We start from the raw sequence: 14,838 nt of genomic DNA on the forward strand, positions 1-14,838 counted from the left end.
AAAAAAGTATCTTAACAAATTTCTACCATATATGAAAGTTTAAGTTCACTGTTATGTTATGATAAAGTTGAATTTGTCTTTAGGTATATGGCTGTGCGTGTTAGAGAGCTGGATATTGAGAAGGAATATAGTTTTTTTTTTCCTGACTTATAGTATATATAGTAAAAATATAGTATTTTTAGTAAATATAGTAAAAATATAGTATTTTTTTCCTGACTTATAGTATATATAAAAAATAGTATTTTTAGTAAATATAGTAAAAGTATAGTATTTTTAGTAAATATAGTAAAAATATAGTATTTTTTTCCTGACTTCCGCCCCGGACCCGCACGGCTCCTGAGTTCCGCGGGGGACAACACGGCCGGCGGCGCCGCGGAGCTCACATGGGGACCAACATAACACTGGGATGAAGCAACGTTGGTCGGGTTATAGTTTTTGCTGTTAATTTAGCAACATGGGGGAGACGGTGATAGGGAGCCTGGTGCCAGAATGGGCGGACTTGGACCCCAATACGCTCGGGGAGCCTGTCAAAAGCGTTGAGGTGGGTTTGTTTCGTGGAGGAAGTGGAAGAGTTCAGGGTGCACTTGCGCCATTAGTAGTTTCAGTTTTTGCGTCTTTTGAAGGTCTGGTTTCGTCGGCTGTCTTTAGTGTAATTGGCTCTCTTTTGGCATGGTTATAGTGCAGTAATAGGAGTATAGAGGGATTTGTGAAATACAGTAAAATTACAGATACGGTGTTAGTTACTTTAGCATTCTTTTCATGTTCTTGAAAGATTGGCAGTATATATTAAATGTAAGAATATATTAAATGAAACATGCAGTGGCGTTCAAAGTAAAGCCTTTATGTCATGGTTATACTGACTCTGTTATATGCTTAAACTCGCTGTGACCTTTGATTTGTGGCTGACAATCAGAGTCTAAGACGAGAGTGTCAAGTGATCATCTTGGCCTCTGAGTTGTATGCAGAGGCCAAGACTCACAAGGAATTGCTAATTGACAACGTAATGAATAGCCAGAGTGGTGTAGCCCCCAGTACCAGTTGAAATATAAGGAAGTTTGGGTAAAAGCTTAATTTTTGGAGGTAATTATTCAAGTGTAATACTATGGCATTCATGCCACAGGACCCAAAATATGCACCTCAGACACTCGTGTTAAGTGCATGAGAGGATTAAAACAATTTAGTTTCCTGTTAGATTTGCCCTGCTGAAATTGCAGTCAGTTTTTCATTTTCTCCAGATTTAGTAATCAGCAATAATTGGTATATTTCTGTTTTCTTAATCACTTTGTTTTTCTATTTTAATTTTTATTTTATCATAATCTTGTTTATATTCAAATACATATAAGTCTTTTATCTTGCTTCTGTGGTTGTGTTGTTTTTTTATGAAACAAAAACTTGAAATGATGTTATGTGATTTTTCTTCAGGATAAATGGAAATTGGTCCCGGCATTTCTTCGTGTCAAGGGACTGGTCAAACAGCACATAGATTCCTTTAACTACTTCATTAATGTGGATATCAAGAACATCGTCAAGGCCAACAGCAAAGTCACAAGCGATGTTGATCCTTTGTTCTATGTTAAGTATGTTTTCATTGATTTTTGTTTATGTATATAGATGGATATAGTGGCAGATATCTTTGAAATATCTAGATTTTTCAATTTACTTTTCAGTTATTACTCTTTAAGATAAAAATACGAGAAAGTATGGTTTGGAAAAGATTTCTTTTATCTCAAATGAAATCTGTTAATGATAATACTACTACTACTAATAATAATAATGATAATATTTTATCTCAAATCAAGTCTGATGATGATGATAACAATAATAATATAATATTAAAGGTTGATGATTTGCTTAATTTTTTTTTACTCTGAATTATGAAATATACTGTATTGCAAAAACTTTCTATATTGAATACTATAATCTTAACAAACTTCTACCAAAAAACTTTGTATATTGAATACTATAATCTTAACAAACTTCTACCAAAAAACTTTGTATATTGAATACTATAATCTTAACAAACTTCTACCCCAATGTATAATAGTTAAGTTCACTGTGATGTAATGATAAAGTTGATTTTATCTTTAGGTATATGGATGTACGTGTTGGAAAGCCAAACATTGAAGAAGGAATGAATATTGTAAGTGAGACAGCACCTCATGAGTGTAGACTCCGTGACATTACATATTCAGCTCCAATCATGGTCGATGTGGAATACATGAGAGGAGACCACAGAATCTTTAGACGAGATATTCCCATTGGTAAGTTTTGGTAAATTCAGAGGTTCACTCCTCTTTCTGTGTTTAGATATAGTTTTGATGGATCTGAATCACATTTTATGAAAACAAAGTATGAAAGGAAATATGTGTAGAAGCCAATTTTGGAATGAGAATGTATTTTCCAGGTCGAATGCCAATCATGTTGCGATCATCAAACTGTGTGTTGTCACAGTGCAGAACACATGCAGAGCTTGCAAAATATAATGAGTGCCCACATGATCCTGGTGGATATTTCATAATCAAAGGACAGGAGAAAGTAAGCAGTTCAGAATCTACTGTGTGAAAGAGCCTTGAGATATGACCATCTTTTTTACTATACTCTTTTCTTTCTTTCTGTCTTTCTATCCTTTCTTTCTTTCTTTATATATTATACTTAAATCATTACATTCAAAGATTCAATTAATTTACTGAAGTCTTTTTGTTTATAAATATATTTTTTTTCCATAGGTTATTCTCATCCAGGAACAGCTTTCCAAAAATCGTATGATTGTTGAAGAGGACAAGAAAGGAGGGCTAACATGCCAGGTGACATCATCCACCCATGAGAAGAAATCTCGCACCAATGTGACAATAAAGAATGGAAAATATTACATCAAGCATAACACCCTAACAGATGACGTTGCTGTCGGCATTGTTTTCAAAGCCATGGGAGTAACTAGTGACCAGGAGATTGTGCAGATGATAGGAACAGAAGACAGAATCATGACATCTTTTGCAGCATCTCTGGAGGAATGTGCGAGACTGAATGTGTATACGCAAACACAGGCACTGAAGTATATTGGTGGCAAAGTACGACAGAAAAGGTTCTTCGACCGTGGCCCCAAAAAGACCCCAGTAGATGAAGCAAGAGATTTGTTAGCTACAACTATTCTGGCTCATGTGCCTGTTGAAAAGTTTAATTTTAAGATGAAGTCCATCTATCTGGCTCTAATGGTACGGAGAGTGATTGAGGCCCAGGGTGACACTAGGATTGTTGATGATCGAGATTACTATGGAAACAAGAGGCTGGAGCTTGCAGGGTCCCTGATCTCCCTTCTTTTTGAAGATTTATTCAAAAAGTTCAATTCTGACTTGAAAAAGAAGTCTGATATTATTCTTGGCAAAAAAGGCAAAGTGTCTCAGTTTGATGCTGTACAATACATGCAATCTAGCCAAGACGCTATAACCAATGGATTGGAAGTTGCCATCTCAACAGGGAACTGGACCATCAAGAGGTTTAAGATGGAGAGGCAAGGAGTCACACAAGTGCTGGCAAGGCTTTCTTACATATCAGCTTTGGGTATGATGACCAGAGTGAATTCCCAGTTCGAAAAGACAAGGAAAGTGAGTGGGCCCAGATCCCTTCAACCTTCCCAGTGGGGAATGGTGTGCCCCTCCGACACACCAGAAGGAGAGTCTTGTGGTCTTGTGAAGAATCTAGCTCTAATGACCCACATTACCACAGAAGTAGATCCAGAACCAATTATAGAACTGGCATTCAACTGTGGCGTGGAAGACATCAATCTTCTGACTGGAGAAGAACTGTCGAACAGAGATGTCTTTTTAGTTTTCCTCAATGGTAACATCATAGGTGTTACGAGGGATCGCCGGAGAGTGGTTCGTGTGTTCCGGGCCATGAGAAGGAATAACGTCATCAGCGGTTTTGTTTCTATATACCCTCACAATAAGCATCGATGTGTTTACATCAGCTCTGATGGAGGCCGGCTCTGTCGTCCATACATGATTGTTGAGAACTGTCGACCGGCTGTGACTGAACACCATATAGAAAGACTAGCTCGAGGTTTAATGACCTTTGATGACTTTTTGCATGAAGGTTTGGTGGAGTATTTGGATGTGAATGAAGAAAATGACTCCAGTATTGCCATGTATGAACATGAAATCAGTCCAAAAACATCACACATGGAAATTGAACCTTTCACAATCTTGGGTGTCTGTGCTGGATTGATTCCATATCCACATCATAACCAGAGTCCTCGTAATACTTACCAATGTGCTATGGGTAAGCAGGCTATGGGAACTATAGGCTATAATCAGAGGAACAGAATTGATACCTTACTGTATAATTTAGTGTATCCTCATAAACCTCTTGTTAAAACAAGAACTATTGAACTTATCAACTTTGAACATCTCCCTGCTGGACATAATGCTATGGTAGCAGTTATGAGTTATTCAGGATATGATATTGAAGATGCCATCATTATAAATAAGGCATCCCTTGATAGAGGCTACGGACGGTGTATTGTTTACAGAAATGCCAAATGTTCAGTGAAACGCTATGCCAATCAGACATCAGATAAAGTTCAAGGCCCACTTATGCAGGTTTTAGAAGGAGGGAAACAAAAGCCAATATGGAAACATGAAACCCTAGATAGTGATGGACTAGCAGCAGTTGGTACACCAGTTCTTCCAAGACAGGTGTTGATTAATAAGCAAATGCCAACAGTGACACAACTTTCATATACTGATGGACAAGCACAGAGGCAGGTTGAATTCCGGGACACACCAGTAGTACATAAGGGGCCAGGAAGTATTTATGTCGAGAAAGTGATGCTGTCATCAGATCCAGACGAATTCAATTTGATCAAGATCCTTTTGAGACAGACACGAAGACCAGAGATAGGTGACAAGTTCTCCTCTCGCCACGGCCAGAAAGGTGTGACAGGTCTGATTGTGCAACAAGAAAACCTTCCCTTCTCAGACCATGGGATGTACCCAGACATGATCATGAACCCTCATGGTTTCCCTTCTCGTATGACAGTTGGAAAGCTCATGGAACTTCTAGGTAGTAAAGCAGCTGCTCTGGAAGGAAAGTTCAATTATGGTACTGCTTTTGGTGGTACATCAGTCAAGGATATCATGGAGGATCTAGTCAAGCATGGGTTTAATTATCAGGTAGGAGTCTTACTGGGTAGAGCATATATTTTTTTAGTTTCTTTTTATTGATTTTCAGGAAATTTGACTAATCTCTGAATATGTATAGTTGATAGCTAACTTTGATTATCCTTTAAAGAGAACTAGTTTAGCAAATTTTATATCAAGGACAAAGGTATACTTGAGTCTGTACTGATAATAGCTATATTTTCAGGGCAAAGACATGCTATACAGTGGTACAACCGGTGAGGCATTAAAAGGTTACATCTTCTTTGGACCAGTATACTACCAAAAGTTGAAGCATATGGTTATGGACAAGATGCATGCCCGATCTCGTGGTCCCAGAGCTGTCTTGACTCGACAGCCAACAGAGGGGCGTGCACGTGATGGTGGTCTCAGGCTTGGAGAGATGGAGCGTGATTGCCTAATTGGTCACGGGGCAAGGTAAGTTTATTATGGAAGAGATCCTAGTAGAATGAATAACTGTGAAGTATAATTCAGGTAGTTAGGTTGAATATCCTCACAAGATTTTTTTCCATTTTATTATTGTTATTGCACGTAATTTGTACTAACTTTATCTTTGTTTTTGAACAGTATGTTGTTGCTAGAACGTCTCATGATCTCCTCGGATGCATTTGACGTCGATGTTTGCAACTCCTGTGGCCTGTTGGGTTACTCTGGGTGGTGTCACTACTGCCGGTCATCAGCTAACGTGTCATCAATACGGATTCCTTATGCATGTAAACTTTTGTTCCAGGAACTGCAGAGTATGAATATTGTACCTAGGTTGCGCTTGCAGAATTATTGTAGTTAAAGGTTATATGTAATTCATGTTTATGCTCTTCAACCTTTTATATCCACACACTTGAAAGTCTGGGTTTCTATATTTCTTTTCACATTTATATCAGCCATTTGCCATAATTTATTAGGAATTTCATTCTTTAGAAGCAAATATGAAAAATCCACCATAATATGACAGGCAGAAGACTGAGAGGCTCTCCCTAGTATCCGTATGTGGTCCTACTGGATGCAAAGGATTGAATTGCAGACTTTAACCTTTGAAATTATTGCAATTTAATTTTGGTTACAGGTACAATGCATTCTTATTTGTTTTACTAAGTTTGCCAGTCATCATTGTCCCTGTAAGGCAAATTGTGGAAAATGTTTTGTTAATCAAATGTTTTTATTTCTAATAAATGGATTTCCAAAAATTATATATTTTTGGTTTTCTTTGAACATGTGTGTGATTTACCTTATTGCATTCTCCAGGAATAGCTATTTTGTGAAATTGTAATAAATTTTTCAACTGTAAAGGAAAATATTCTTGCATAGAATATGAAAATATTTTTTTATGTAATTAAGATGTTCTATTTTTTTATTTACCTAATGAATATACAGATCAGTTTCCTTTTTCCAAAATATATGCAGTTCATTATACATTCAAATTTTTTATTTATGCAGAATACTTTACAAGTAAATTCAAACGTTGCCACTAGATTCTTTTTTTTTTTTTATTATTCCAGGAATAGTTTCTATTGCTAACAATAGTAGCAATTGTTAATTAATTATTATTTTCAATATAGCAATTTTCAAGCATAAGACTGCACATACACATAAATATGCATGAACACAGTGTTGTTGGGAAATTAAAAATGGAACAAAATGAAATTCTTTATTACAAGCCATGGCAAGGTAAACCATCATGTAACTAGAAAATAATATTTACTATATCTCTTAATCACATCCATCAAAGTTCCATGTTGCAAGAGGTTTTCTTTACATTTTTAAGATGTTTATTAGGTATGTGATGTATGTTTCTTTCAAAATAAAAAAGGAAGGAAAAAAATGATTCAACTCTAAAAGTAAAGCCATTCTTTTTTCTTTCAAGGCAACCTCTCTCTCTCTCTCTCTCTGTTGGATAAGATTTCAAATACATAAATATATGCCTAATTAACTCCAGCTACTGATACATTTATAAATGTAAACAGATCAACAAATATTCTAGTATTTCTTTCCAAATCATATATACAAAAATATTTACATATTCTGCTTAACAGTAATCTGCAACAAGAAGCGAAGTCTGAAAATACAAATGAAACTGTGCATCTGGTTGTAGTCTGAATTACAGTAACATTATAGCTGACAGTTCAATGAGGAAAACTGACAATAACATTCACTATGTTCATACTGAACACACTTTACCACACACAGTTGCTACAAACATTTCCTTCAATGACATTTAAAGTAAATAAGGTTTTTTTAAGTCCTAAGTTTCAAGCCAGGTATTTGGAGTGAAACACATCCACAATACAGAAAAAGATATTGCTATTACCATCAATATCAGTTTTCTTCATGCATAAAAGCTAATCCATGTGCAGACGAGTAAATCACACCAATGATGAAAAAATAGAGGTACAGATTACCATTAAATTCGTATCTTGATGAATTTTGTAAATATCTCACAATTAAAAGTAAATGAAAAATAATGTAATAAGAAACAATATTTAATCCTCACAATACTGACAAACAAAAAAAAGCCTAATTAAATACCAACAGACATCCCGAACACCATTACTTCAAAAATATATATTTAATGGTCTGTAGTCTTGGAAACCAGTTTGTCCTTCAGAACTGGCACCATTCTGTCCAACATTTCAGGGAAACGTCTGGAATGCCCTTAATTTTAATATCAAATTCAGAAATACACAACAAAATATGAAGCTTCAGTCTGACACAAACAAATATCTCCTTATTTAATTATATATAATTTTTGGATTTATCTTACTTCTACAATAACTTTTACTTGACTTTGCTGGAATCTTAATTTTCATTCCAACTGTTTATAATTTCTTAATATTTAACTTTATTTTATATATTCGAAGAGGCAAAATAGTCATCTGAAACTCATAATAGTAATTTACCATTGTATAAACTTAACGTGTTTACAATTACTTGTCCTTCCACATGCAGAATTTGTTCCCTATAAGAAAAAACAGGTAATTTTCGTATGACTTAATTTCTTTACTGAATGTTCAAATCAAATTGCTTTGGAATTTAAAATGATGTGTCTCTCAAATCATACCTCTGTTACATCTCTTTTCATAAGTATTAATACACACATACAAACACATCTGGCGCTTTTGATCATCAAAGCTGCTATTAACCTGAGTTGTTCTCTTCAAAACATTAAAGAACATTTGGGATTGCTTTTACAATTCTCTCAATGTATGCTGAGCAAGTAAGTTGTAACTGTAAGTGTGCCAAGGCAATTCCTTACCAAAAATACCTGCCACCTATATTCAACAGAGGGTTTGAATGCATACCAGAAATCATTAAAAAATACCACCATCTCTCTATATAGAATGCAATACTGTGGAATAATCAAAGTGAGCTGGAATTTCAAACTGTAAACAAGATTCAAGACTGTACAGTTGTAGTCTGGAGTCCTAATGAAACCATTACAGTCAACCACATAACAAAGTTTATAAATCAATCTCATCTAAATTCAATACTGAATACATGTACAAATATTAAATATTAAGCACATTAAAAAAATAATACAAAAAAATCATAGTAATGTTCATTCATGAGATAACTAGAGAAGAAAAAATACCTAAAAAAAAGAGTACATAGGTGTGAATGTAAGTGTGGAGTGATGTGATGTGAGTGCATGTGTACATAGTGAGAGGAATGCTTGTTTTTATGAACATGTAAGTGTACATGGGCATCCATACTCCAAATATAGTAAGAAATTCCAACTGAAAACGTCAGGCATAATGATTAGGGGAATCAGTAACAAACATGCCACATGTCTACTTATACCATTTTTCAATCAAGAGCAATGTACATAACCTTTAAATCTCAAACATCCTCACAGAAAGTGATAACCACTGAAAATACTACAGAGATCATTTGACTGAATTTGACCCTCAGTCTGGATCCTTACTGCAAGACTTCAAATTCTTCATCATCCTCTGATTCTAAATGGTGATCCTCTAGCTCCATACCTGTGAAAAATGGAAATTCATATGAGCAAAGGATTTAATCTTTGATTTTGTGTTCTGAGAATAAGTCTTGCTTTCTTTATTAGTAACAGTCACTCTTCTACACCTAGAGCTCTGAAAAATAAAATATATTGAGAATGATCCATTCTTAGTTCTCTTGTAGATAAGATTCTGTATATGCCTTTCAGTGTAAAATAAATCCCCTGACCACAGGATACATGAGTATGAATGTCATGACTTACATCTTCCTGAAGCTCCTTCTAAGGAACTGTCATCCTTCATGTAGTCCGGTCGCGTAGGTACAAGTTCAAATAGAGGCGTCTTTTCAGCGTCTATAAGTTCTTGGCGCATTCGGTTACACAAGTCATCATATTCTTTCTCTGTGCCACAGTAGAAACACTGAAAGAAATGGGGTGCGGTGGTCATCTGACATTTTCATCTTACTTCAATGTTATCATTACTTACATTATTTTTTTCTTTTTCTTAGGGTATGTTTACACAGGAAAGCAATACCCAAGTATTCATCTTAAAAAAACACTGAGATAAAATGACAATCACAATGACTTAAGGTAAAAAATTACCAATGCCAAAGATGGATCTAGATGTTCAAAGGGCATTCGCTGTGCGTACATGCAGTGGTAAGACTTGTCTGTTTCCACTTCTGTTTCTGTTGCCTTCTTGGCCACACTACCAGCTTCTTGGGTTGTGTGGGGATCTAGGTACACTACCTCATCACCTGAAAACAAAAACAATCAATGAATCATTTCTATAAGGTTATCTAGAGGTCACAAATGAGTTCAGAACATTATATTTTACATTGTTATTTGTTAAAATTCATTACACAATTAATCTAACTCACCAACAAAGCCCACAAAGTAGGAAGCATGATTGGGCTTTCCACCTATGAGACCTAAAGACTGGGGCATCTTAAAGCATTTCTGTTAAAACAAAAAAATAATCATATAAATATAGTTCAGAAATTACCTAATGATATTACTAATGATATTACATATGTTTGATCATTTGCCATCTTTGCTTTTGCAGACCAAGAAGTAATGAGTTTTAAGCTAATTTAAATGAAAAATATTAAACATATTTACATTAAGTTCTTATGACACTGTACACAGACAGTATCCAATACAAAAAAGTAATTCTCCAAAATAAGATGAGCACAATAGTGAACATGCTGTCATATCTCTAAATCTCTGTACCTTAATGCCTGAGTAATACACAGGATTCATCTCAGAGAGTCCTAGTCGAAGTGGAATGAAAAGGAGCAGTGGCCGCCATCCTCTCTCACCTTCAACCTGACAGCTGCACTCTGTGTGCATTTTGGCAAAATGTCAAAAAGCATTCACTTGAAATCCATCCCCATTTCTATAACCACAATATTATTTGATTTTGTGATAATACTGATGTTTTTATACTTCTAATAAGCAAAAAGATTACAACTTACTGATTTCATCCATGATGACAATGTTGTCCAGGGCAACATTAACACTGAAGTTATTCCATTCATCAAATATTACCAGTTTTCTGACAAGAAAAAAACTAAATTAGTTAATTCTTCTAAATATCATTTCCAAGATGCTAATCAACCTTGACAACGCCATTACCCTCAAGAAAAACTATCCAACAAAGTAAACATTAATAACACGGGCACATATATTTAAACAAGACTGATTCATTGAGTAAAGCCCTCACCGGATGACTTGTGCAACTGTGTTGGGGCCATACCACTCCCCGATCGGCTTGCCTTCATCCACCCCCAGCTGTGACATGATGTGGAGAGAGAAGGTGGCACACTTGTGGTCTTCAAACAAACTCAGTATCCTGAGGTAGGTCTCATCACTGGTGGATGACTCCCAGGTCCAGTCTCTCCCTTTCAAATGAATATCAAGACACAACAATAAATACATTAACAATAACAATTCATGGAATCTATGGCAGTAGGCACAGCAATTAAATCAGGACATATATCAGTATCATAATTATCACTTACTTCACAATTACTAATTACATGAAAAGGGTTCATGGTGACAGTTTTTGAAATAGATATAAATGGGTGTGAATAACTATTTTATCATCACCACAAAACACAATTCCTCCTTGCCTCTTGATTTAATCCTTTTCATTGGAACCCTCACCACTAATTATCAATCTTCTTCATAATTGCATTTGTCTGAATTTATTGGATCACTGATAATGACAGTAATTATTGCAATGTACAATTAGTAATATAATCCCATCTATTATCAGTGCATAGGAAATATACTTTTATCCAATAAACATCAAGTCCTTGATGTACTATGTATCATTTTTCATTTTGATTCAGACAGAAATAGTACTAAAAAATAAGACAAAGCAATATTCACCAAAACCAACAAAGAAAAAAAAAATGAGATGGAAAGAAATCCCACAAGAAAAATGAGAGAATAGAAAGAAAATATACTGGAAAAGAAAGAAGCATAAAAAAGAGAGAGAAAGGAGAAGAATGGATAGAACTTGATGAAAGAAAAATGTAGAGAAACAAAACTTAAAAGCCACAAACAGAAAGGAAGAATAAGAGAAGAGAGAGAGACAGCAAGAAGCTCAAGGGACAAAGAAGATACCTAAATGCCTCCGGATCAAGGCCTCCGCCAGCACCATCTGTCCGCAGCGCAGCATGCAGCCCCAACCCTTGTCAGAGGTGAAGTTTGAATCTCCAATTTGAGCAAAGTTCCGTCGATAAGTCATCCATAGCCGAGACTGCACATCGCTCCGCAGAGCTGCCAGATCTGAAATGGAAGATAAATAAATATATTACAGGAAAAAAAATAAAAACAAAAAAGTCTAAAAATATTTCTTTCTTTAAATATCGAACTAAGCTTATTTCAGACTGAAAAGGGTAAAGTAAAGAAACTGACACGCTATCATGTTGTAAAGCAATTTTCCAATGACATGTGAGCATGCATCTGCCACTATCGTACCTATGGGACTTCTCTTCTTACTAAAAGCTTCAAGTAATAAAATTACAAAAAGCTTAGAGCAGCAGCTAAGCTCTGAGAATGTAATACACACCTGTCTGAGTAGAGTACTCCTTGCCTAACAACCAGACTGGCTCCTCGGTCTTTGGGAAATCCTCCGGCTCACTAAGAGCACCTTCATATGTCATACAAGCTGAAATCAAGCAAGATTTCTGTAAACAACAAACTTAAGAAATGAAAGTCAATAACCATTAAGTACAGGTAATCTTTGTTGAATAAAGTATTTCAAAAGCAATACAGCATCTGTCAAGGTAAGAACATCAAACAATGATAAACAATTAACGTCTATCAAAAACAGAAGCTTCCAAGCTTTAGTCTAGTAAAAAAAGGAACACATTTTGAAAACCTATGTCTTCACAGATTATAAAAAATACACATCACTAAGTATAAAAACACTGCAATAACAAATGTCAAAAGTCATAAAAATAATAAACAATAAATAAATACATAAAAGTCATAAGTAAATAAAACCATTTGAGGGATAAACTTCTTACAGAAACCTGATCCAAGATATATACAGTACAAACATGCCCATCAAAGTTCAACAACCTACATGTTTGGACACTTTACAAAGCAAGGGATTTTGTGCACAACATCTTTACAGTACACTTATATAGAAGAGTAATAACGTTTATTTCTCTTTTACTTTTTTCTGTTGACATACCTATCATCTTAGAAAGATTATGAAGCCACCCAAAAACAATACAAAGGTAAGGATCGAAGATGTGTAACACCAAGAGCAGGTATCTGCGCCAGCGATATGGTAGTTTAAGGGACCATCTGCCAATCATCATCTACAAAAAAAGAGATATAGGGAACATCATTCTAACTCTGCTCACCTAAGAACCCTCACTGGTGAATGTTTTAAGTGTGTAAGTATCTACATACAGAGATAGATAAAAAGATAGGCATATAGAAAGACGTTCATTTATCTTTTCCATCAGCGGTTACTTAACAGACAGAGGTCTGGAAACAGAATTAGCACTTTCAGCTCTGTAATCAAGTGTCTTCCTTGTAACCTATAAAAAGATATTCTATTCAAAACATAGATTCTTTCAAAAGGTGAGAATAGTAAAAAAAGAAAAAAAAAATCTAATACATGTAACCCCTATTATCCTATTTCTGCCCTGACCTTTTACATATTCACTGAAAAACAACAAATTAATTTCACAATTGCATACTGCATGAAAAAGCTTATTTTCAACCAAAGTACTGCATCTTGAAGAAAATGCAGTTTTAGTGGAACGTCTTGTGGTAGCTCTGTAAGTCATTCACACAATCAGCTCTCCTATTTGTCAAAGCAATGCACAGTAAACAATAACACAGTCATCTGCAGTTAGAACATACCTGATCTCATCTTGGAGTTCTATAATAGGAGAAAGATTCAGTAATGTCTTTTATAATCTTGATGGGTTAAATAAATACATCTCAATTTGCACAATACTTCCCACTGCATACAGATCCCACTCTATCAAACATAAACTACCATTCCTTTCTGATTTTGAAGGAAGATTTCATTCTTTAACCTTTCCAGAAGTACATTCTTAACTCTACATACTAATAATGAACACTCCTTAATTATTTTCTTTGTTCAGATTCTCTGAAAATTTTCCTTCAATTTCCTGATAAATGGCAGTGAAGTAACTTCCCTTCTGTCCATGTTCTGCTGCATTACTGAATAGTGATTCCTTATTAAACAGTTTTACTTTTTTTTTTCACTTGGAAGTAATTTACACTTTGACCCTAGATACCTTTTAACATAGACTTTCAATTAGTACCTAATTAGTAACTCTCTCACGGGGTATATCATTATATATTTTTTTTCTTCTTCTTCTTCTTCTTCTTTTTATGTAACAAACAATCATGATATTAGAATACTATAACTGATAAATTTCTCTTCTAAAATGGATTCTGTTCTGCCTTATCTGACAGAGGTCCACTGAAATCTTATCTTCTCCTGGAATGCTAGCTGAGTTGGGAGAAAAAAGACGATGAAGCCTACGTGAAATATACTTCCTGTAGCAACTGACGGATTTTTACATAGGCTTTTGTGATATTTAACATATAATAAGTCCTAATCCTATTTCATGGATCACACAACATTCAATTCATTTAAACTTAAGAAGAATAAAGGTATTAAAAGTAGATAATGTATTTATGAACTTGCATACCTAGTTTCGTTACCCCAAGAACGGTGCAATTCCCAAATCTTTCATCCCTGTGGTAGACAGTGAATGACACTTTCTTTTTTCACTCAAGATACAATATGCAAGGGAGGGGATTCTGATACACGATCCCTGCCTAGTGGAAAGTACCCCTAGGCAAACACGGCAATCGGTTAGCAGCAAATGCCTGGGATGCTGGAAGCTGGAAACATGACAGATTCTCCACAATGTGGTCAAAACAGTGGACTCAGTCGTCATACCAAAATGGTCTGCGCAACATGGTATAGGAGATGCCTAGCTTGTACAGAGTGGCGCATTGCGAATCCTTTGTAGGGTGAAAAAGTACACTGTAAGGCTCACCAGGGTTGCCAAATACCTTGGTCACTGGATACCCTGGCTCCCTGAGCTTATGCTTGAAATGCTGATTCTTAAACCTGATTTGCAAAGTAAAAATATCAACAGAGTAAGTCAATGACACCAACTACAAATTAAT

At 35.3% G+C, this 14,838-nt stretch overlaps 2 protein-coding genes across 4 annotated transcripts in view; one reads left to right on the forward strand and one right to left on the reverse strand.

Annotated features, from left to right (window-relative positions):
• Positions 1 to 341: 341 nt before the first annotated feature.
• On the forward strand, positions 342 to 6,366 carry LOC119596338 (DNA-directed RNA polymerase III subunit RPC2-like). The gene is made up of 7 exons (XM_037945542.1): positions 342 to 541; positions 1,423 to 1,577; positions 2,089 to 2,261; positions 2,405 to 2,535; positions 2,727 to 5,171; positions 5,365 to 5,594; positions 5,745 to 6,366. Exons 1-7 carry the CDS (start codon positions 455 to 457, stop codon positions 5,962 to 5,964), a joined length of 3,441 nt encoding a protein of 1,146 aa, XP_037801470.1. The 5' UTR covers positions 342 to 454; the 3' UTR covers positions 5,965 to 6,366.
• Positions 6,367 to 6,808: 442 nt separating this feature from the next.
• Positions 6,809 to 14,838, reverse strand: part of LOC119596341 (cysteine protease ATG4B-like) — an 8,848-nt gene continuing 818 nt past the window's right edge. For 2 of the 3 annotated variants that reach the window (XM_037945549.1, XM_037945548.1), the window contains exons 2-11: positions 12,845 to 12,974; positions 12,215 to 12,313; positions 11,767 to 11,931; positions 10,859 to 11,036; positions 10,611 to 10,690; positions 10,366 to 10,475; positions 10,014 to 10,092; positions 9,736 to 9,890; positions 9,397 to 9,553; positions 6,809 to 9,157 (exon numbers count right to left, since the gene is read on the reverse strand). In XM_037945549.1, coding sequence (XP_037801477.1) covers positions 9,093 to 9,157; positions 9,397 to 9,553; positions 9,736 to 9,890; positions 10,014 to 10,092; positions 10,366 to 10,475; positions 10,611 to 10,690; positions 10,859 to 11,036; positions 11,767 to 11,931; positions 12,215 to 12,313; positions 12,845 to 12,974 — 1,218 coding nt within the window. In that variant the 3' untranslated portion in view covers positions 6,809 to 9,092. The remainder of the gene's footprint in view (positions 9,158 to 9,396; positions 9,554 to 9,735; positions 9,891 to 10,013; positions 10,093 to 10,365; positions 10,476 to 10,610; positions 10,691 to 10,858; positions 11,037 to 11,766; positions 11,932 to 12,214; positions 12,314 to 12,844; positions 12,975 to 14,838) is intronic. The other variant, XM_037945550.1, reaches the window with a different exon arrangement.

This window comes from Penaeus monodon, chromosome 37, assembly GCF_015228065.2.
Source record: "Penaeus monodon isolate SGIC_2016 chromosome 37, NSTDA_Pmon_1, whole genome shotgun sequence".
In the NCBI taxonomy this organism is placed as follows: domain Eukaryota; kingdom Metazoa; phylum Arthropoda; class Malacostraca; order Decapoda; family Penaeidae; genus Penaeus; species Penaeus monodon.

What these genes read in the sequence shown, in the direction of transcription:
- LOC119596338 (XM_037945542.1), top strand. Translation starts at nt 455, where the DNA reads ATGGGGGAGACGGTGATAGGGAGCCTGGTGCCAGAATGGGCGGACTTG. An exon ending in GATCCTTTGTTCTATGTTAA is followed by an intron (nt 1,578 to 2,088) that starts GTATGTTTTCAT and finishes TTTTATCTTTAG; the next exon opens with GTATATGGATGTACGTGTTG. An exon ending in TAATCAAAGGACAGGAGAAA is followed by an intron (nt 2,536 to 2,726) that starts GTAAGCAGTTCA and finishes TTTTTTCCATAG; the next exon opens with GTTATTCTCATCCAGGAACA.